This window comes from Elephas maximus, chromosome 1 (genome assembly GCF_024166365.1).
Source record: "Elephas maximus indicus isolate mEleMax1 chromosome 1, mEleMax1 primary haplotype, whole genome shotgun sequence".
Taxonomy (NCBI): domain Eukaryota; kingdom Metazoa; phylum Chordata; class Mammalia; order Proboscidea; family Elephantidae; genus Elephas; species Elephas maximus.
The window spans coordinates 188434934-188460151 of NC_064819.1; the positions used below are offsets into that span (position 1 = coordinate 188434934).

The window sequence follows — 25218 nt, forward strand, 5'->3', positions numbered from 1 at the left end:
AAAGTTTTTTAAAGTATCAAAAATCAGTGCTAACAAAATAACTTGAAATTTTATTGCCCAAATAGCACATAGGAATATTAAATATATATGTTGGGCTGGGTATGTATATACATATACACATATACATATATATACACACACACACAAATAGATATGTCTTTTGGTATAGTACAATGGTTAAAAGCAAAGTTTTGGATCCAGACAACTTTATGTCCTGGCTATACCACTCACTGGCTATATAACCTTGGGCAACTTTGTGCCTCAGTTTGTTCATCTCTAAAATGGGGATAATACTACTACCTACCTCTCAGGATTGTTTTTAGAACTGAATGAGCATTTAGAAAATATCTGACACTAACCACCCAATCAAAGTTAGCTATTAATTCTTTTTATTTATTTATTTTTAGATTATACATGTATAGGGTCACTATGAGTCAGAATTGACTCCACAGCAATGGAATAATATAGCGATATTATCTAGAGTTTGGAAAACACAAGAAAAGAAAAAGAATAACCCTTACTCTGCTATATTACTACATCTATTAATTCTTAACCAACATTTTTCCCTAGAGACAAGAATACTTACTTTTAGGAAAACCTGCAGATCTTGAGTCTGAGTGTGCTGTAGAATGTCTTGTTGCAGATGTTTGAATATAGCTATACAGATATAGACTTGATAATCAGGACCAAGGAAAACACAAGTAGCAATATAATGGCAGATTTCTATCCAATCTAAATAATTCCAAAAACACTGAGTTACCCATTGCAGGCAAATCTAAGGGGGAAATAAAAGTGAGTTCATTAGAAAGCATACAAAACCATATTTAACTTTTAAAAAGCAGTAACCAATAACTCACACAAAACCACTGAAAAACTCAGCATTTAATCAAAATAAAAAGACATTCTGAATAGAACCCTAAAAAGATGCTTCATCTATTTGCTCAATGTATGAGAAAACTTTCATGGCCTTGGGACTCTGAACTTAGGGGTAACTGAAGGTGTTCACATTGCTCTTGTATCTATTACCAAACTCATTCTTCATTCACATTGTCTGCCTCTTATTCATAACACCAGTATGCTCTCTACAGATAACAAATGCTAAGAGACTGTTTTAATTCAGAGATGGGAGTTTTTCTATCCTACCTATAATCACAGATGTATAATTATGCAGATGACAGACTGCTAAATGCTACATTAATGCAAATAGGCTCCTGCTAAATCAGAAAAAAATATAAACCAAACATAATTATATAACAAAAAACTGGGAGATAATGTAGAGAATAATTCAAAAATGATACTTTTATAAAAAGAGGTTTCTTTCTGGCTTTTCAATTATCTTTTTTTTAATAATATTTGTTCAGACAATAAAAGCAATACATGCCAATTATGAAAAATGCAGAGAAGTTTAAGAAAAAAAATAGCAATAACACAGAGATTGACAATGTTAACATTTTTGGTACATTACTTTCCAATATTTTAATTTTCATTTAAGTTTACAAATTATCATTGAGGAAAGACTGCCTTTCTGAGAAGAAACAGCTGCAAACATCCATTAACAATAGGAATATGGAATGTATGAAGTATGAATTGAGGAAAATTGGAAGTCATCAAAAATGAAATGGAATGCATAAACATCGATATCCTAGTCATTTGTGAGATGAAATGGACTGGTATTGGCCATTTTGAATCAGATAATCATATGGTATACCACACTGGGAATGACAAATTTTAGAAGAATGGAGTTGCATTCCTCATAAAAAGAAAATTTCAACATCTATTCTGAAGTATAACCTTTTCAGCAACAGGAAAATATCCACACGCCTACAAGGAAGGCAAGTTAATACGACTATTTATTCAGATTTATGCATCAACCACTAATGCTAAAAATGAGGAAACTGAAGATTTTCACCAACTTCCACAGTCTGTAATTGAACAAACATGCAATCAAAATGCACTGATAATTACTGGTGATAGAATGGAAAAGTGGGAAACAAAGAAAAAGGAACAGTATTTGGAAAACATGGCCTTGGCGACAGAAATGACACTGGAGATCACATGACAGAATTTTGCAAGACTTCATCATGGCAATACCTTTTTTCACCAACATAAATATTGACTATATACATAGACCTCAACAGATGGAATATGCGGGAATCAAACTGACTACATCTGTGGAAAGAGACGATGGAAAAGCTCAATATCATCAGTGAGAAGAAGGCTAGGTGCCAACTGTAGAACAGACTATTGTTGCTCATATACAAGTTCAAATTGAAATTGAAGAAAATTAGAACAAGTCCATGAGAGCCTAAGTACATCATTGAGTATATTCCACTTGAATTTGAGACCATTTCAAGAATAGATTTGATGCACTGAACACTGATGACCGAAGACCAGATGAGTTATGGAATGACATCAAGGACATCATACATGAAGAAAGCAAGAGGTTATTAATGAGACAGGAAAGAAAAGACCAAAATGAACGTCAGAAGACATTCTGAAAGTTGCTCTTGAATGTAGAGTAGCTAAAGGGAAAGGAAGAAATGATGAAGTAAATGAGCTAAACAGAAGATTTCTAAGTGTGGCTTGAGAAGACAAAGTAAAGTATTACAATGAAATGTGCAAAGACATAGAATCAGAAAGCTAAAAGGGAAGAACATGCTTGGTATTTCTCAATCTGAAAGAACTAAAGAGAATAGTCAAGCCTCAAGTTGCAATACAAGAGGATTCTATGGGGAAAAATTAAATGACACAGGAAGCACCAAAACAAGATGGAAAGAATACAAGAGCTACTGTATCAAAAAGAATTGGTCAACATTCAGCCGTCTGAGGAGGTAGCATATGATCAAGAAGTGGGGTGCTTAAGGAAGAACTCAAAGCTGCACTGAAGGGAATGGAGAAAAACAAGGCTCTAGGAAGTGACGGAATATTGATAGAGATGTTTCAACAAACGCATGCAGCAACTGAAGCACTTACTCATCTATTCTAAAAAATTTAGAAGACAGGTATCTGGCCAATCAACTGGAAGAGATCCATATCTGAGCCCATTTCAGAGAAAGGCGATCCATCAGAATGTGGAATTTATTGAAGTATATCACTGATATCACACAGAAAAAAAATTTTGTTGAAGATCACTCAAAAGTGGTCACAGAAGTACATTGACAGGGAATTGCCAGAAATTCAAGCCAGGTTCAGAAGGGGACATGGAATGAGGGATATCATTCCTAATATCAGATGGATCTTGGCTGAAATCAGAGAAGACCAGAAAGATGTTTACCTGTGTTTTATTGACTATGCAAAGGCATTTGACTGTATTGATCATAACTAAAGATAACATTATAAAAAATAGGAATTCTAGAACACTTAACTGTGCTCATGAAGAACCTGTACATAGATCAAGAGGCTGTTGTTTCAACAGAATAAGGGGATACTGCGTGGTTTAAAATCAGGAAAGGTGTGTGTCAGGGTTGTATCCTTTCACCATATTTATTCAAACTGTATGCTGAGCAAATAATCAGAGAAGCTGGACTATATGAAAAAGAACTCGGCATCAGGACTGGAGGACGACTCATTAAGAACCTGCGATATGCAGATGACACAAACTTGCTTTCTGAAAGCAAAGAGGACTTGAAGCACTTAATGATGAAGATCAAAGACCACAGCTTTCACTATGGATTACACCTCAACATAAAGAAAACAAAAAATCCTTACAACTGGACCAATGAGCAACATCACGATAAACAGAGAAAAGACTGAAGTTGTCCAGGATTTCCTTTTACTTGGATATACAATCAGCGCCCATGGAAGTAGCAGTCAAGAAACGAAACGCTGCATTGACTTGAGCAAATCTGCTGCAAAAGACCTCTTTCGAGTGTTAAAAAACAAACATGTCACTTTAAGGACTAAGGTGCACCTGACTCAAGCCATGGTGTTTTCGACCACCTCATATATATGTGAAACATGGACAATGAATAAAGAAGAAGAATTGATGGCTTTGAATTGTGGTGCTGGGGAAGAATACTGAATATACCATGGACTGCCAGAAAAACAAACAAATCTGTCTTGGAAGAAGTACGGCCAGAATGCTCCTTAGAAGCAAGGATGGCAAGACTCTGTCACACATACTTTGGACACATTAGCTGGGGGGACTAGACCCTGGAGAATGATATCATGCTTGGTAGAGCGTGAGGAAAAAGCGGAAGACCCTTTATAAGGTGGACTGACACAGTGGCTGCAAAAATGGTCACAAGAGTAATAATTGTGAGGATGGTGCAGGACACGGCAGTGATTCTTTTTGTTGTACAGTTGCTATCTGTTGGAACCAACTCAAAGGCACATAACAACAACAAGAGGGGAGAGTGTAGTGGTGGTGACTGATAATGTAAAAGTGCTGAACAGAAGATTTCAAAGGGGGGCTCAAGAAGACAAAGTATTATAACGACATGTGCAAAGACCTGGAGTTGGAAAGAACATGCACAATATTTCTCAAGCTGAAAGAACTGAAGAAAAAATCCAAACCTTGAGTGGCAATACTGAAGGATCCTAAGGGGAAAATAATGAATGATGCAGGAAGCATCAATAGAAGATGGAAAGAATACAGAGTCACTGTACCAAAAATAATTGGTCAACATTCAAACATTTCAGGAGTTGGCAAATGATCAAGAACCAATGGCATTGAAGGAACAAGTCCAAGCTGCACTGAAGGCACAGCAAAAAACAAGCCTTCAGGATTTGAAAGAATATCAATTGAGATGTCTCAACAAACTCATGCAACAGTGGAGGCGCTCACTCGTCTGTGCCAAGAAGTTTGAAAGACAGCTACCTGGCCATCAGGCTGGAAGATATCCACAGTTGTGCCCATTCCAAATAAAAGGAACCCACCAAGATGTAGAAATTATTTAACAATACCATTAATATCACACACAAGTAAAATTTTGCTGAAGGTCATTCAAAAGTGGTTGCAACGGTATATTGTCAGGGCACTGCCAGAAATTCAAGCAGTATTCAGAAGAGGGTGTGAAACAAGGGATATCATTGCTAATGTCAGATGGATCTTGGCTGAAAGCAGAGAATTCTAGAAAGATGTTCACCTGTTTTATTGACCATGCAAAGGCATTTGGCTGTATGGATCATAAGAAACTATGGATAACATTGCAAAGAATCGAAATTCCAGAACAATTAATTGCACTCATCCTCATGTACTTGTCTATGGAACCTGTACACAGACCAAGAGGCAGTCGTTCAGACAGAACAAGGAGATACTGCGTGGTTTAAAGGCAAGAAAGTTGTGCATGAGGGTTGTATCCTTTCACCATACTTATTCAATCTGTATGCTGAGCAGATATTCCAAGAAGCTGGACTATATGAAGAGGAATGTGGGATTTGCATTGGAGAAAGACTCACTAACAACCTTTGATATGCAGATGACACAACCTTAATTGCTGAAGGTGAAGAGGACTTGACAAACTTAGTGATGAAGAGCAAACACTACGCCTTCATTATGGATTACACCTCAACATAAGGAAAAGACAATTCCTGGAGGTGGAGCCAAAATGGTGCTACAGACAGAAGCCCCATGCTGTCCCTCCACAGCAAAAACCTGAAAAACTAAGTGAAACAGAGAAAAATGTCAATCCTGGAGCCCTAAGCACCAAATAAAGAAATAAAGAACTCAACCAAGCACCAAATGGAATAAGAAAGTGACAGAGAACAGAGAGCAAGCAGAGATACAGAGCAGAGGTCCCCTACCAACTAACACAGCATGGATTTGCCATCTTGGACTCCAGTCGGAGATCAGCGGACAGGGAGTATGGGAAAGCGGATTCACAGAGCTCTCAGCAGGAGACAGAGCACCCGGTAACCAGTGATACATGCTTTCCCACTCCCTACCCTTCTTCCCTCTGCTTGGCCTCTGCTGCTTCCCAGTAGGCTGCTGCTGCTCAGCTAGGGAGGCGTTGGCTCCATGCTGCTGGGATTCATCCCGCCCACACCAATCAGCTCCTTCAGTGCCATTTCTTTGTTGATGTTGCTTTTTTCAACTTCTTTTGATTTCTTCCCTCTCTCTCACCTCCTCCCCTTCCTTTCTCTCGAACACCTGGCTCCATGTGCCATCTACACTTCTTGACAGGCTATGAAGCATTGCTGGGCTGAGAAACTGCTTTAGTGCTCTATGCTGCTACACTGGTGGGATCCCTGAGGACATTTTTTTTTCTTTTCTGTTTCTTTTTTCCTTTTTTTTTCATTTCTCGGTTTCTTGTCTCTCTCTACTTACCTTTTTTTTCCTGTCTCCTGAATACCTGATGCTGTGTGCCATCTCTGCCCCTTCTAGGTAGGCTGTGCCCCCAGGCATGAGAATCATTTCCCTGGCCAATGGCAGGATCCCTGGGGGCATTTTTTTTTCTTTTCCTTTTTAGTATTTATTTATATTTTTCTCTTTTCCTTTTAATTTTTCTTCATTTCTCAGTTTCTTGTCTCTCCATTCCAATGGCAAGGCTCCCTTAGCACTTTTTTTTTGGCTCCTGTTCCTCTCTCCTCTTTCTCTTCCGTCCCATACCCACTTAGCTCCACACATCACAACCTCCTTCCTCCCTCCTGGATATCTGAGCTGTACATTGAAAATGGCACCCTAAGCAGCACAGGCACAGCCTACTAGAGCCTACCCTGCACTGACACCCAGCCATGCCTTATTGGCTACAGTATGTGCCATAAACAACCCATTCTAGCCCTTCCCCTTCAGCTGAACCTACCCTGCTGCACCACAGCTGAGCGACTGGCCCTGCCCATTGGATAAGGTGGTGAGAAGTATCATGCCCACAGACAAGCAAACAACAAAGAATGCACAGCTTGTCTGCTAAGACATAACCAAATAAACCAAAAAAGCAGGAGACAACAAATGAATCTACAATCAATAAACAAAGAAAACAACTACTCAATGTCCCAAAGACAGCAGACAATATCAAAACATAATAAAAAAGGACAGGATGGTTTCAGAAGGCATCCAAAATAAAATACTAGATGCCTTTCCAGTAGAAAAAATGGCACTGAAACTACCTGATAGGGAATTCAAATCTCTAATATGCAGAGCCATTAAAGAGTTGAAGCAATAAGCTGACAAAAATGAGGAAAAAAATAGACAAAATCATGGAAAATACAGACAAAACATTGGAAGAATTTAGGAAAGTCATATGGAACAAAATGTCAAAGTAAATTCACTACTAGAAATCATACAAAAACAGCAATAAGAAATCCAAAAGGTAAACAACAAAATTTCAGAAAACGGACAATGTCATAGAATGTCTGAGGAACAGCTGCAAAACAATGGAAGACAAAATCAGCAAAATTGAAGACAAATACTTGGATACCACTTTGAGGAAAAATCAGAAAAAAAAAGAAGAAAAATGAAGAAACACTGAGAATGATGTGCAATACATTCAAAAGAAAAATTTGAGCTATAAGAGTTTTAGGACAGGGGAAGAAAATGGAAAACACAGAGAGGATCGTTGAAAAACTGCTGACTGAAAACTTCCCTAATATCACAAAAGATGAAAAGCTGACTGTCCAAGAAGCTCTACAAACCCCATATAGGATATACAACAAAAGAAAATCACCAAGACATCATAATCACACTCACTAAAACTGAAGACAAGAAAGAATCCTCAGCACAGCTTGAGAAAAATGAAGAGTCACATACAGAGGGAAAGCAATAAGACTAAGCTCTGATTATTCAGCAGAAATACTGCAGGCAAGAAGATAATGGGAAAACATATATAAAATCTTAAAAGAAAAAAATTGCCAACCAAGAATAATTATATCCTGCAAAACTCTTGTTGAAATCTGATGGTGAAATTGGGACATTTCCAGATAAACAGAAATTAAGAGAATATGTAAAAACAAAACCAAACTTACAAGAATTATTAAAGGGAGTCCTTTGGTCTGAGAACAAACAACATCAGACAATAGCCTGAATCTAGGAGGCAAGACTGTACCAGCCAGATACCAACCTAGGAAATGAACTCTCAAGGATATCCAAAACCAAAAGCATTGCAACAGGGAACCAGAGAGGTTAATCTATAAATGACAACAATGTCAGAACAATAAAAGAGGGAATAAACAGTATAGATATAGAACTTTATAATGGAGAGGAAGGCAAGGTGATACCAAGTAATAACAGACTGGTTCAAACCTAGGAAGATAAGGGTAAATTTCAAGGTAACCAAAAAGAAAGTTAACAAACCTACTCATCAAAATAAAGAAGAAAAAAATAAAATCTCAATAAAAACAAAATCTACAAAAAAGAAATGAAAAAGAAATCCACAAACAAAAGGAACTCAGCACAGGAGAGTAAGAGGAACAAAGAAAATTTTAGCACCACAAAATGACAGCAATAAACTCGTACCTATCAACAACTACACTGAACGTAAAAGGCCTAAATGCACCCATAAAGAGACACAGAGTAACAGAATGGATTAAAAAAACAGAATCCATCAATATGCTGCCTACAGACACATCTTAGAAACAAAAACGTAAATCTATTAAAAATCAAAGGATGGAAAAATAGATCAAGCAAACAGCTACCAAAAAAGAGCAGAAGTGGCAATACCAATCTCAGATAAAACAAACTTTAAAACAAAATCCACCATAAAAGACAAAGAATGGTACTATATAATGATTAAAGGCACAATATATCATGAAGACTTAACCATAATGAACATCTACGCACCCAATGACAGGACTCCAAAACACATAAAGGAAACTCTAACAGGACAGAGAAGAGAAATTGACAGTTCCACAATAATAGTACAAGACTTCAACACACCACTCTCATTAAAGCACAGGATATCTAGAAAGAAACTCAACAAAGACACAGAAAGCTAAAGGGCACAACCAGCCGACTTGACCTCTTAGGCATATATAGAACACTACACTCAACAGCTGCAAAGTACACATTCTTTTCCAATGCACATGGAACATTCTCCAGAATAGACATCTTAGGTCACAGAGTAACCCTCAACAAAATCCAAAACACTGACATAATACAAAGTATGTTCTCTGACCACAACGCCATTAAAGTAGAAATTAACAGGAAGAGCAAGGAAAAAAAATCAATTACATGGAAACTGAGTAACACCCCGCTTAAAAACCACTGGCTAATAGAAGAAATCAGAGATGGAATCAAAATATTTCTAGAATAAAAAAAGAATAAAAGCACATCATACCAAAACCTTTGGGACACAGCAAAGGCAGTCCTCAGAGGTCAATTTATAGCAACAGATGCATACATCAAAAAAGAAGAAAGGGACAATATCAAAACATTAGCCACAGAACTTGAACAAACAGAGAACAGCAAAAGAAGCCCACGGCCACTAGAAGAAAGGAAATAATAAAGATCAGAGCAGAAATAAATGAAATAGAGAATAGAAAAACAATAGAATCAACAAACCCAAAAGTTGGTTCTTAGAAAGGATCAACAAAATTGACAAACCACTGGCCAAACTGACAAAAGAAAAACACGAGAGGACATAAATAACCCAAATAAGAAATGAAATGGCGGACATTATGACAGACCCAACTGAAATAAAAAGGATCATAACAGAATATTATGAAAAACTATACTCCAACAAATTTGAAACCCTAGAGGAAATGGACAAATTTCTAGAAACACAGTATGTACCGAAAGTAAGACAAAATGATGCCAAAAATCTGAACAGACTCATAACAAGAGACAAGATTGAAAAGATAAGGGGGAAAAAAAAAAGCTCCCAACAAAAAAAAATCCCTGGCCCAGACGGCTTCATTGGAGAATTCTACCAAACATTCAGAGAAGAGTTTACACCAATACTACGCAAACTATTTCAAAACATAGAAAACAAAGTCATACTTCCAAATTCATTCTATGAAGCCAGCATAACCCTGATACCAAAACCAGGCAAAGCCGCCACAAAAAAAAAAAAAAAAAATTATAGAGCAATATCTCATGAATATAGATGCAAAAATTCTCAACAAAATTCCAGCCAATAGAATTCCACATCATATTAAAAAAATAATACACCGTGGCCACGTAGGATTCATAAGAGGTATGCAAGGATGGTTCAACATTAAAAAATCAATCAGCGTATTCCACCACATAAATAAAAGAATCACATGATCATCTCAATTGATGCAGAAAAGGCATTTGACAAAGTCCAACACCCATCCCTGATAAAAACTCTCAAAATAGGTATAGAAGGGAAATTCCTCGACATAATAAAGAGCATTTATGTAAAACCAATGCCCAACATCATTCTTAACAGAGAGAGGCTGAAAATATTCCTCTTGAGAACAGGAAAAAGACAATCATGGCCTTTATCACCATTCCTATTTAACGTTGTGCTGGAAGCCCTAGCTAGAGTAAGGCAAGACAAAGAAATAAAGGGCATTCAAATTGTAATGAAGAAGTAAAACTGTCCCTATTAGCAGACAATATGATAGTAGACATTGAAAACCCAAAAGACATCATGAGAAAACTACTGGAACTAATAGAAACATTCAGCAGAGTACCAGGATACAAGATATACATACAAAAATCAGATTCCTATACACCAATAAAGAGAATGATGAAAAGGGAATCATGAAAAAAATACCATTTATAACAGCCCTTCAAACAATAAAATATTTAGGAATAAATCTAACTAGGAATGTAAAGGACCTATGCAAAGAAAACTACAAAACGCTACTGCAAGAAACCAGAAGAGATCTATATAAATGGAAAAACATACCATGCTCATGGATAGGTAGACTCAACATTGTAAAAATGATAATTCTACCCAAAGCAATTTACAAATACAATGCAATCCCGGCCCAAACACCAATGACATTCTTTAAAGAGATGGAAAAAACTAATCATTAACTTTATATGGAAAGGGAAGGGGTCCCAGATAAGGAAAGCACCACTGAAGAATAAAGTAGGAGGACTCGCACTACCTGACCTCAGAACGTACTATACAGCTACAGTACTCAAAACAGGCTGATACTGGTACCATGGAAGGTACATTGACCAATGGAACAGAACTGAGAACCCAGATGTAAATCCATCCACATACGGTCACTTGATCTCTGACAAGAGCCCAAGTCCATCAAATGGGAAAAAGAAAGTCTTTTTAACAAATGGTGGTGGTAAAACTGGATATCCATCTGCAAAAAAATAAAACACAGCCCATACCTCACACCAAATACAAAAACTAATTCAAAATAGATCAAGACCTAAATTAAAACCAAAAACTATAAAGTTCATAGAAGAAAAAATAGGATCAACACTAGAGGTCCTAATACACGGTATAAACAGGATACAAACCATAACCAACAACACACAAACTACAAAAGATAAGCTAGGTAACTGGAATCTTCTAAAAATTAAACACTTATGCTCATCAAAAGACTTCACTAAAAGAGTAAAAGATAACTTACAGACTGGGAAAAAAATTTTGGCTATTACAAATCAGACAAATTTCTGATCTAAAATATACAAGAAAATCCAACACCTCTACAATAAAAAGACAAGCCATTTAAAAAATGGACAAAGGAAATAACAGACATTTCACCAAAGAAGACACTCAAGCAGCCAACAGACACATGAGGAAATGCTCATGATCACTAGCCATTAGAGAAACGCAAATTAAAACCATAGTGAGATATCATGTTACCCTAGCATTACTGGATAGGCTGTGGGGAGACTGGAACTCTTACACACTGCTGGTGGGGATGCAAAATGATACAACCATTTAGGAAAATGATATGGCGCTTCTTTAGAAAGCCAGAAATAGAAATACCATATGATCCAGAAATCCTACTCCTAGGAATATATCCTAGAGGATAAGCGTCATCACATGAATAGATATATGCATACCCATGTTCACTGCAGCACTGTTCACAATAGCAGAAAGACGGAAACAACCTAGATGTCCATTGACAGATGAATGGATAAACAAACTATGGCACACACACACACAATGGAGTACTACACAACGGTAAAGAACAACGATCAATCTTTGAAACATCTCATAACATGGATGAATCTGGAGGCATTATGTTGAGTGAAATAAGTCAACCACAGAAGGACAAATATTTTATGAGACCACGACTGTAAAAACTCATGAAAAGATTTACACACAAAAAGAAACACTCTTTGATAGTTACAAGGGAGGAGAGGGGTAGGGATGGAAAAACACTAAATAGACAATAGCTAAGTGGTAACTTTGGCGAAGGGTAAGACAGTACACGATACTGGGGAAGCCGGCATAACTTGTCCGAGGCAAGGTCATGAAAGCTCCATAGACACATCCAAACTCCCTGACGGACGGAATTGCTAGGCTGAGGGTTGTGGGGACCATGGTCTCCAGGAACATCTAGCTCAATTGGGATAACATAGCTCATAAAGAAAAGGTTCTACATTCTACTTTGGTGAGTAGCATCTTGGGTCTTAAAATTCTGTGATTGGCCATCTAAGTTAAGATACTCCACTGCTCTCACCCCGTCAGGACCAAGGGAGGATACAGAAAATGTAAGATACAAGAGGAAGATGAGTCCAAAGGACTAATGGACTACAACTACCCCAGCCTGCACCAGACTGAGTCCAGCACATCTAGATGGTCCCCAGCTACCACCACCTACTGTTCTGACAGGGATCACAACAGAGAGTACGAGACACATTTTGAGAAAAATGGAGAAAAAAATTCTAACTCATTAAAAAAAAAAAAAAAAATCAGACTTAATGGCCTGATAGAGACTGGAGAAATCCCAAGTTTATCGCCCCCGGACATTCCTTTAGCTCAGTAATGAAGTCACTCCTGAGGTTCATCCTTCAGCCAAAGATTAGACAAACCCATGAAACAAAATGAGACTGAAGGGGCATACCAGCCCAGGAACAAGGACTAGAAGGCAGGAGGGGACAGGAAAGCTGGTAACATGGAACCCAAGGCTGAGATGGGGGAGTGTTGACATGTTGTGGGGTTGTAGCCAATGTTATAAAACAATATGTGTACTAACTGTTTAATGAGGAGCTAGTTTGTCCTGTACACCTTCATGTAAAGCACAATAATAAAAAAAAAAGAGGAAAGAAAACAAAAATTCTCACACCTGGACCAGTAACCAACATCATGATAAACGGAGAAAAGATTGAAGTTGTAAAGGATTTCATTTTAAGTGGATCCACAATCAACACCCATGGAAGCAGCAGTCAAGAAATCAAAAAATGGAGAGGTGGAGCCAAGATGGCAGAATAGACAGACGCTTCCGGCGAGCCCTCTTTACAACAAAGACCCGAAAAAACAAGTCAAACGAGTGTATTTGTGACAAGCTTGGAGCCTGAAGCTTCAAAGGCAAGCTTAGAAAATGAACTAAGGGCAGGGGGAGGAAGAGACTGTTCAAAAGCGGAGAGGAGTTACCAGACCTGAATCCCGGGGAGCCCTCAGGCACCACTCCCAGAGGCACAGCGATGGCGGGCTGGTACTAGCATTCGGCCGCAGTTTCCTCAGGGAGAAGCAGCCAGCCACACAGCCTACTCACACCTCCGGAATCTGAGGAGAATGGCGCTCACGGCAAAACCTAAGTACTTGTGTATATTTTAACGCACCCCCCCCCACCCACAAACTGGCTTCAGTGGTTGAATTCCCTGGGCCTGAGATAGGCACTGTTGAGCACCTAGAAGCAACCTCCTGGCCTTGGGGAAGGAAAAAATTTGCATTTGGGGGAAAAGATAATTTGCTAGCTCCACTAACCGGGGGAGCTCAGGACAGAAGCAGCTCCTGTCCAGGCATAAACGTCCGTGGACTTTGAGTACCTTTCCCATTTCCAACCATTTCCAACCATTTCAGCTCTGTGGTGGAGAGGTGGGTGTTTGATGTTTGACATTGCTTTGCCTATTAAACAAAGTCCTCACCTACCACATGAGGGACCTAAGGACTGGTAGCTCCACTCAGGTCACCCAGCCACCTGTGACATGGGTCCAAATATAACGGGTACCTCCCAGTCCTTACAACCAAAAACTTTGGGTGCCCATGGTCTGTCTGTACAACCCACCCACCTGCAGGGTCTAGGGACGTGCTTTCCTCAGAGCCACTAGGGGGTCAGTTCTCAGCCCCCTGCAGTGTTCAGAGTGTGACCCCATGCTGCAATCAGATACAGTATATACGCCCATCACCCCTGCACCTTTAAGACTGTAGGACACAGCCTGTAACACACACTTGATGATCAGCTACCTGGAAACCTGAGCTGAATTCATACAAGAAAGCTGAATGGACCCCTAGACTGGTATACCTGATAACAGCTCTAGCCATCTGGTGACAGGACGTCAGAGCTTCAAAGGCGAAAATAATCAAGCTAGCTCACTCAAGCAACCCATAGGGGTATACTAAAGCAAAACAAAGCAAGAAGCTACGACATAGTAAACAAGCATAAACTAATACAGTAACTTATTGATGGCTCAGACACAACAGTCAATATCAAGTCACATAAAGAGACAAACCATGATCACCTAAACAGGGTCTCAAACAAAGAATCCACAGATCCTCTAGATGAATATGCATTCTTGGAATTACCAGATGCAGCATACAAAAGTTTAAAATACAGAACCCTTCAAGACATCAGGAAGGAAAGGAGACAATACGCAGAACAAGCCAAGGAACACACAGATAAAGCAATTGAAGAAATTAGAAAGATTATTCAGGAACATAACGAAAAGTTTAATAAGCTAGAAAAAATCCACAGACAGCAATCAGAAATTCAGAAGATTAACAATAAAATTACAGAAGTAGACAACTCGATAGAAAGTCAGAGGAGCAGAACTGAGCAAAAGAAGCCAGAATTTCTGAACTCGAAGATAAATCACTTGGCACTAATATATTTGAAGAAAAATCAGATAAAAAAATTTTAAAAAATGAAGAAAGCTTAAGAATCATCTGGAATTCTATCAAGAGAAATAACCTACGAGTGATTGGAGTATCAGAACAGGGAGGGATAACAGAAAATACAGAAAGAATTGTTGAAGATTTGTTGGCAGAAAGCTTCCCTGATATCGTGAAAGATGAGAAGGTATCTACCCAAGATGTTCATCGAACTCCACATAAGGTAGATCTTAAAGTCACCAAGACATATTATAATCAAACTGGCCAAAACCAAAGATAAAGAGAGAATTATAAGAGCAGCAAGGGATAAATGAAAAGTCACCTACAGAGAAGAAACAATAAGAATAAGCTCGGACTACTCGGCAGAAACCATGCAGGCAAGAAGGCAATGGGATGACATATTTTAAAAATTGAAGGGAAAAAATTGCCTGCCAAGAATCATATATCTAGCAAAACTGTCTCTTAAATAGGAAAGTGAAATTAAGATATTTCCATATAAACATAACTTTAAGGAATTCGTAAAAACCAAACCAAAACTAAAAGAAATACTAAAGGGAGTTCTTTAGTTAGGAAATCAATAATATCAGGTATCAACCCAAGACTAGAACACTAGACAGAGCCACCAGAAGTCAACCCAGACAGGGAAATCCAAAAAAACAAAGCAAGATTATAAAAAAAAAAAAAGCTCAAAACAGCGTAACAGCGATGTTATTATATAAAAGAAAACAACATTAAAATAATAAAGAGGGACGAAGATATGTAATCATAAACCTTCCATATGGAGAGGAAGATACGGTGATACAAAGAAAAAAAAATTCAGAAAAATAGGGGTAAATAATAAGGTAACCACAAAGGAGACAAACTATCCTACTCATCAAAATAAAATACAAGAAAAAATACTCAGCAGAAACAAAATCAACAACAACAAATATGAGGAAAGGGCAATATATAATCTACTCAGCACATAAAATTAAGTGGGGAAAGAAACTGCCAACAACACACAAAAAAAGACATCAAAATGATAGCACTAAATTCATACCTATCCATAAATACCCTGAATGTAAATGGACTAAATGTACCAATACAGAGACAGAGAGTGGCAGAATGGATTAAAAAAAAGATCCATCTATATGTTGCCTACAAGAGACACACCTTAGACTTAGAGACACAAAAAAACTAAAACTCAAAGGATGGAAAAAAATACATCAAACAAACAACAATCAAAAAAAGAGCAGGAGTGGCAATACTAATTTCTGACAAAATAGACTTTAAAGTTAAATCCATCAGAAAGGATAAGGAACGACACCATATAATGATTAAAGGGACAATACGCCAAGAAGATATAACCATATTAAATATTTATTCACCCAATATCAGGGCTGCAAGATACATAAAACAAACTCTATCAGCATTGAAAAGTGAGATAGCTCCACAATAAGAGTAGAAGACTTCAACACACCACTTTCGGTGAAGGACAGGACATCCAGAAAGAAGCTCAATAAAGACACGGAAGGTCTAAATGCCACAATCAACCAACTTGACCTCGTAGTTCTCCCATATACAGAACACTCCACCCAACAGCAACCAACTATACTTTCTTTTCTAGTGCACATGGAACATTCTCTAGAAGAGACCACATATTAGGTCATAAAGCAAGCCTTAGCAGAATCCAAAACATTGAAATATTACAAAGCATCTTTTCTGATCATAAGGCCATAAAAGTGGAAATCAATAACAGTAAAAGCAGGGAGAAGAAATCAAACACTTGGAAACTGAACAATACCCTGCTCAAAAAAGACTGGATTACAGAAGACATTAAGGATGGAACAAAGAAATTCATAGAATCCAATGAGAATGAAAACACTTCCTATCAGAACCTTTGGGACACAGCAAAAGCAGTGCTCAGAGCCAATATTTATATCAATAAATGCACACATCCAAAAAGAAGAAAGGGCCAAAATCAAAGAATTATCCCTGTAACCTGAAGAAATAGAAAGAGAGCAAAAAAACAAAAACAACAACAACAAAAAAAACCTCACAGGCACCAGAAGACAACAAATAATAAAAGTTAGAGCTGAACTAAAGAAATAGAAAACAGAAAAACAATTGAAAGAATTAACAAGACCAAAAGCTGTTTTTTTGAAAAAACCAACAAAATTGATAAACCACTGGACAAGCTGACAAAAGAAAAACAGGAGAGGAAGCAAATAACCCAAATAAGAAATGAGATGGGCGATATTACAACATACCCAACTGAAATTAAAAGAATCATATCACATCACTATGAAAAACTATACTCAAAGAAATTTGAAAACCTAGAAGAAATGGATGAATTCCTAGAAACACACTACCTACCTAAACTAACACAAACAGAGGTAGAACAACTAAATAGACCCATAACAAAAGAAGAGATTGAAAAGGTAATCAAAAAACTCCCAACAAAAAAAAAAAGCCCTGGTCCAGATGGCTTCACTGCAGAGTTCTACCAAACTTTTGGAGAAGAGTTAACACCAGTACTACTAAAGGTATTTCAGAGCATAGAAAAGGATGGACTACTAACCAACTCATTCTATGAAACCACCATATTCCTGATACCAAAAGCAGATAAAGATACCACAAGAAAAGAAAATTATAGACCTATATCCCTCACGAACGTAGACGCAAAAATCCTCAACAAAATTCTAGCCAATAGAATTCAACAACATATCAAAAAAATAATTCACCATGACCAAGTGGGAAAAATACCAGGTATGCAGGGATGGTTCAAAATTAGAAAAAACAATTAATATAATCCACCACATAAATAAAACAAAAGACAAGAATTCACACGATTTTATTGATTGAGGCAGAAAAGGCATTTGACAAAATTCAACACCCATTCATGATAAAAACTCTTAGCAAAATAGGAATGGAAGGAAAATTCCTCAGCATAATAAAGGGCATTTATACAAAACCAACAGCCAACATCACCCTAAATGGAGAGAGCCTGAAAGCATTCCCACTGAGATGGGGAACCAGACAAGAATGACCTTTATCACCGCTCTTATTCAACATTGTGTTGGAGGTCCTAGCCAGAGCAATTAGGCTGGTACAACAACAGACACATAGACCAATGGAACAGAATTGAGAATCCAGACATAAATCCATCCACATATGAGCAGTTGATATTTGACAAAGGCCCCCAAAAAGTTAAATGGGGGAAAAGACAGCCTTTTTAACAAATGGTGCTGGCATAACTGGATATCCATCTGCAAAAAAATGAAACAAGACCCATACCTCACTCCATGCACAAGAACAAGCTCAAAATGGATCAAAGACCTAAATATAAAATCTGAAAAGATAAAGATCATGGGAGAAAAAATAGGGACAACATCAGGAGCCCTAACACATGGCATAAACAGTATACAAAACATTATTAAGAATGCAGAAGAAAAACCAGATAATTGGAGTTCCTAAAAATCAAACACCTATGGTCATCCAAAGGCTTCACCAAAAGAGTAAAAAGACTACCTACAGACTGGGAAAAAGTTTTTAGCTATGACATTTCTGATCAGTGCCTGATCTCTAAATTCCATATGATTCTGCAAAAACTCAACTACAAAAAGACAAATAACCCTATTAAAAAATGGGCAAAAGATATGAATAGACACTTCACTAAAGAAGACATTCAGGTAGCTAACAGATACATGAGGAAATGTTCATGATCATTAGGCATTAGAGAAATGCAGATCAAAACTACAATGAGATTTCATCTCACTCCAACAAGGCTGGCATTCATCCAAAAAACACAAAATAATAAACAGTGGAGAGACTGGAACATTTATACACTGGTGGTGGGAATGTCAAATGGTACAACCACTTTGGAAATCGATTTGGCACTTCCTTAGAAAGCTAGAAATAGAACTACCATATGATCCAGCAATCCCACTCCTCAGAATATATCCTAGAGAAATAAAAGCCTTCACACAAACTGATATATGCAAACCCATGTTTATTGCAGCACTGTTTACAATAGCAAAAACATGAAAGCAACCAAGGTGCCCATCAACGGATGAATGGATAAATAAATTATGGTATATTCACACAATGGAATACTACACATCGATAAAGAACAGTGAGGAATCTGTGAAACATTTCATAACATGGAGGAACCTGGAAGGCATTATGCTGAGTGAAATTAGTTGCAAAAGGACAAATATTGTATAAGACCACTATTAGAAGAACTTGAGATATAGTTTAAACTGAGAAGAAAACATTCTTTTGCGGTTAAGAGAGGAGGGAGGGAGGGAGGGTGGGAGATGGGTATTCACTAATTAGATGGTAGAAGAACTACTTTAGGTGAAGGGAAAGACAGCACACAATATAGGGGAGGTCAGCACAACTGGACTAAACCAAAAGCAAAGAAGTTTCCTGAATAAACTGAATGCTTCGAAGGCCAGTGTAGCAGGGGCAGGGGTTTGGGGACCATCATTTCAGGGGACATCTAAGTCAATTGTCATAATAAAATCTATTAAGAAAACATTCTGCATCCCACTTTGAAGAGTGGCTTCTGGGGTCTTAAATGCTAGCAAGCAGCCAAATAAGATGCATCAATTGGTCTCAATCCACCTGGATCAATGGAGAATGAAGAAAACCAAGGACACAAGGTAATTACGAGCCCAAGAGACAGAAAGGGCTGCATGAACCAGAGACTACATCATCCTGAGACCAGAAGAAACAGATGGTGCCCGGCTACAACCGATGACTGCTCTCACAGGGAACACAACAGAGAACCCTTGAGGGAGCACGAGAGCAGTGGGATGCAGAACCCAAATTCTCATAAAAGGACCAGACTTAATGGTCTGAGACTGGAAGGACTCCAGTGGTCATGGCCCCTAGACCTTCTGTTGGCCCAGGACAGGAACCATTCCCAAAGCCAACTCTTCAGACATGGTTTGGACTAGACCATGGGTTGGAGATGTATGCTGGTGAGAAGTGAGCTTCTTGGATCAGGTGGACACTTGAGACTATGTTGGCATCTCCTGCCTGGAGGATAGATGAGAGGGTAGAGGGGGTGAGAAGCTTGCGAAATGGACACAAAAAGAGAGTGGAGGGAGAGGGCGGGCTGTCTCATTAGGGGGAGAGTAATTGGGGGTATGTAGCAAGGTGTATGTAAGTTTTTATGTGAGAGACTGACTTGGTTTGTAAACTTTCACTTAAAGCACAATTAAAAAAAAAGAAATCAAAGAACGTAAGGCATTGAGCAAATTGTTTGCAGAAGACCTCTTTCAAGTGTTAAAGATCAAAAATGTTAGCTTGAGGGCTAAGGTGCATCTGACTCAAGCCATGGTACTTTCAATTGTGTCATATGCATGCAAAAGGTGGACAATGAATAAGGAAGACTGGAGAAGAATTGATGCCTTTGAATTATGGTGTTGGTGAGGAATACTGAGTATATCATGAACTGCCAGAAGAATGAACAAGTCAGTCTTAGAAGAAATACAGCCAGAATGCTCCTTAGAAGGGAGGATGCTAAGAGTTCATCTCAGGTACTTTAACATGTAATCAGGAGGGACCAGTTCTGGAGATGGACCTCATACTTGGTAAAGAAGAGGGTCAGTGAAAAAGAGGAAGTCCTTTAACGAGATGAACTGGCACAGTGGCTATATAATAAGAGTCTCAAACATACCAACAATTGTGAAGATGGCATAGGACTGGGGAGTGTTTCTTTCTTTCTTTGGTACACAGGGTCACTATGAGTCAGAATCTTCTAGATGGCACCTAACAACAACAATGATGGTAGTGGTAGGGACAGATATTGTGGCTCATTTCAATTTGTCATAGGTACAGATACATAAATACCTTTTTTTTTGTTCCTTTAATATTCTTGAATACATAAAAAAAAATTTTATACTCAAGTTTTTGGTATGCTGATTCTGTTCTTAACTGCTTTCAACATATTATTGATTTTTTTTTTCTTTTGTATACCTCGTTTCTCACATTAAGCATTGTCCTTTAATTTCTGCAATTATGGGCATAATTTTTCATCTCATTTTCTGGTCATGCTTTCTCTTTGACTATCAATAATGTCAACTACATATGGTCAAATGTTTTCTTCTGTTTTTTATTCTAATTCTGTTCTCAGGATAAGATTTTTCTTTTTATCTATAATGCTCCTCTTCTATTATGCTCTAAAGTGTTTTCATAGTGTCTATGAGTTTAACTCATCCATCATTCAATTAGGATACATTTATGAACGTCCAGTATTTATCAATCAGTAGAATATTAAATTCCTCTTGGACTCAGCTTTACTTGACACTAACCGGGTTCCTTTTGCAAATCTCAACCTGCGCAGGGGTAGGTTGGCATGCAGAGGTCATTGCCAAATTTGCTTTGTCCATGAAGTATCCACGTGGTGGGGCTCTGCTATACTAAGGAAGAAATATCTCCAGCTCCTAGTTGGCTAAACGTATTGAGGCAGTCAGTGGTTCTTTTACCAGAAGCACTACTTCTAAGACATCAATGTGTTGCTGTCAGAGTTCTGTCTCTGTTCCTTGCTACAGCTACTAATGCCAATCAACCAATGGCCATATTGCATTAATGAAAATTAAGAGTCTCTGGGTGAATGAACAAAGGGAAACAGGTGGGATGAGCGAAAGAGTGAACTGAATACAAATGATCCCCAACAGCCCATTCAGTTGTCAGTTTTTAAGGATGACTGGCAAGCACACAAACATGAGGGCAGGGTCACAACTTGTGTCCATCTTCTTTCTAGTTGACCTTACTGCTCTGTATGGGGAACTGTGTGAAATTATGATAGTCAACTTTTTCTGACCTTTAAAACTGCCAATGTTGTATGATTCAAACTAGTATTTCTGAAGTCAAAACATATGTAGGGAGAGACTTAGTTGTCAACCCAGCCTTACTGATTTCCAGTTAAAAGAAAGTCACCCCAGAAATAATTCATTATTATACATAGTTTCTAATGCAGTTGAAATTTTTTAGCATTTATTTATATTCAAGCATTATTTTCTGTGCACTATTTTTCTTCCATTAATGAAGATGACATTTGTCTCATGAAAGTGAGGACAGGAAAAATCAAAGACTGCAAGTGAAAGCACTTTGAAAATGTAAAAAGTGCTATATAAGTGTTATTATATAACAAAGTACAGAAGTTCCTACTTATTTAACAAATATTCATCAAGCACCTAATATATACCAGGCACTAGTATAATTTCTAAGTGAAAAAAAGACACTAAGTACTTGTTCTCATAGATCTTACATTCTAAAGCAGAGACATGTACTTTTGAAATGTGTGTGTGTGTGTGTGTGTGTGTGTGTGTGTCCTCTACACTTGGCAGAAATGATACACATGATTATTATATGTACAAGATATTTCAAGAATTATTAAATCGTAATGACAAAAGTCTAGAGGACTATTCCCCTGGAAGAGTGCTGAATTATAAGTCACATTTTTTTTATCATTTAGCAAATAATTTCTCTATCTATAAAATTAATGATCTGCAAATCAGCTGACAGGGAGTTTAACAGAACAAAGGACAGAGTATGTGTCCAAACAGACATAATTTTTTCCTTAACATTTTTTGCTATGGAATTTTTCAAACATATATAAAAGAAGAGGGAATAATACAATGAACCAGACTCATCACCCAGCTTCAAAGTATGGCTGGCTGATATGTCTCTGAAGTCCAGTTTACTCTGTAGGTTCTCTCTCTCTAACTCTTCCTCTGTCTTGTAGAGTTTTCCACAGTATGGGTTTCTCGGATTGCAACCTTGTGCTATTATTTAACATGCACTTCTGTCACTTGTATTTCCTGAATATTGACAGTTAAACCTACAGGCTTGCTCAGATTCAGGATTGATTGTTGTTGTTGTTGTTGTTTTTTTGGTAAGCCTATTTCATAGGTGGTGGTAGTTATAAAATAAATTATATTCCCTGCCCCTCCAATTCTTTCTTTCTCTAATCCTATAAGCAATCACTTGAAAAAACAGGTACAGTGAAACCTGTGAGAGCCGGAACTCGACAGGACTGCCTTGTTTTTCTGGGTTGCCCATATTTTCTGCCTTTGACAGAGTGCAGTCTTATCACTTCTCTGTCCCTAGTTTTAGTGGAAAATATTTGAGTTTTCCTTCTCTGACAAGTTTCTGCCTTATATAGGTTGTGGCTTTTGTAGGGTTTACTTGTTTATTCTTCTATGTTTTTAATATAAGCCCAAACAAACCAACAAAAAAAACCTGTTGTCATCGAGTCAATTCCAACTCATAGCAGCTCTCTAAGCACAGTGTGTACATATTTGTATCCCCACCCTTTCTTTGATAAATGGTCATATACAAAACACTCCATTCTTCACATTTTCAAAAAGAAAGGAGTGTTCAGTATGAGACCAAAATATGAAATGAAAATAGTTTTCCTTTAATCCTGCTTTTGTAATTGGGGCCGGGGGAGGGGAGGGAGGTGGTGGGCAGCAAATAAGAAAAACCAAGCATGCTTTATCTGGAATATTTCTAGAAGATTATCCATGTTAGCCCACTTGCTGAGACAGTACAGTACAATAATCAATGATGTTGAGATGATGACTCGAAGGAATTACAAGAGCTGAGTTGTCAAAGATAAGTGGTACTTCTTAAGCCAGTACAGTGGTCAAATACATTATTTTAAGTTTTTTAGCAAAGAATAAAACTATTTAAAAAGATAGGATATGTGATCATTGTTGCTAATAAAAATTTAAAAAAAGAATCTACATTAAAATTTCTATGTCCTTTCTAGTTTCAGTTACTCTTAAAAGAACCTCTCATCAACAAACATGCACTTCTAACTACAACTCATTTTTTATACTCTAGTTGGGACCATTATTTTTACTCTAAAGATCAGTGTATCTCATTTGGCAACATGACCAGAAATCCTTCATTAATCAGCCAATCCCTTAGTGACCAAAATGCACAACTTCAAAAAGTAAAGCTTCTAATTAGAGCAAAGTGAATAAGCTTAGGAACACGAAATTGTTATTCAATTAACTAATTAATCATATATACTATTTAGTTACCTAAAAGCTGTTTTCATATTTTATAATTAGCAATAAAATGGCAAATAATATCAACAAAACAATGATATACACCTCTGAAGGCACAAAATGGTTTAGCTTATATACAGAACCATTAAAAAAAAAAAAAGGTATTTTTCACATTGGACAATTTAAGAAAATAATCTTACTACCCAGAAATAATACATGTAACTTTTATATACTAAATTTGCTACTTATACACAGTTTCAAATTGGTAAATATATATTTGATAAATATATTTTTCCTTTAAATCACTAAATAGAGTGGGGCCTAAGGTACTGCATATTTCTCTCATAGTCTTCTGTAGTTCATGTTTAAAGGATATAGGCTAGGAATTCATACATGATTGGCGGTATTAGTGAATACACATCATATTAATCAAGATTAGAATGGCCAAAAAGGAAATCTTAGGCTACCTGGCTTGGGTTCTTAGAACAATACATAGAATCAATTACTGAGCTTATACTAAATATTTAAGCAACTGCTTCCAAACATAGTTAAAAGTTTTGTGGCTCAAAGTTCCCAAAAGTATTTTAGACAAATAAAGTAAGACCTGGGATCGGCTAAGGAAGAATTTTCCTTTCTACTGCATACAATTCATTGCTATATTTGGATTTCTTATTACCTTCAGGAAATCTAATAGTTGTTGTCGTTGTTAGGTGTCGTCGAGTCGGTTTCAACTCATATTGACCTTATATATGACAGAATGAAACACTGTCCAGTCCTGTGCCATGCCCACAATTGTTATGTTTGAGCCCATTGTTACAGCCACTGTGTCAATCCATCTCGTCAAGGGTCTTCCTCTTTTTTGCTGACCCTCTACTTTACCACGCATGATGTCCTTGTCCAGGGACCGATCCCTCCTGATAACATGTCCAAAGTATGTGAGACACAGTCTCGCCATCCTTGCTTCTAAGGACATTTCTGGTTGTACTTCTTCCAAGATAGATTTGTTCCTTCTTTTGGCAGTCCATGGTATGTTCAATATTCTTCACCAACACCACAATTCAAAGGCATCAATTCTTCTTTGGTTTTCCTTATTCATTGTCTAGCTTTTGCATGCATAGGAGGCAACTGAAAACACCATGGCTTGGGTCAGGCGCACCTTAGTCTTCAAGGTGACATCTTTGCTTTTGACCACTTTAAAGAGATCTTTTGCAGCATATTTGTCCAATGCAATGAATCTTTTGATTTCTTGACTGCTGCTTCCATGGGAGTTGATTGTGGATCCAAGTAAAACGAAATTCTGGACAACTTCCATCTTTTCTCCAGTTATCATGATG

General features: G+C 37.5%; 1 protein-coding gene across 3 annotated transcripts in view; it reads right to left on the minus strand.

Annotated features, from left to right (window-relative positions):
• Nucleotides 1–25218, minus strand: part of TBC1D32 (TBC1 domain family member 32) — a 268104-nt gene that overhangs the window by 15668 nt on the left and 227218 nt on the right. For all 3 annotated transcript variants that reach the window (XM_049900015.1, XM_049900007.1, XM_049900000.1), the window contains one exon: nt 587–775. In XM_049900015.1, the coding sequence (XP_049755972.1) occupies nt 587–775 (189 nt within the window). The remainder of the gene's footprint in view (nt 1–586; nt 776–25218) is intronic.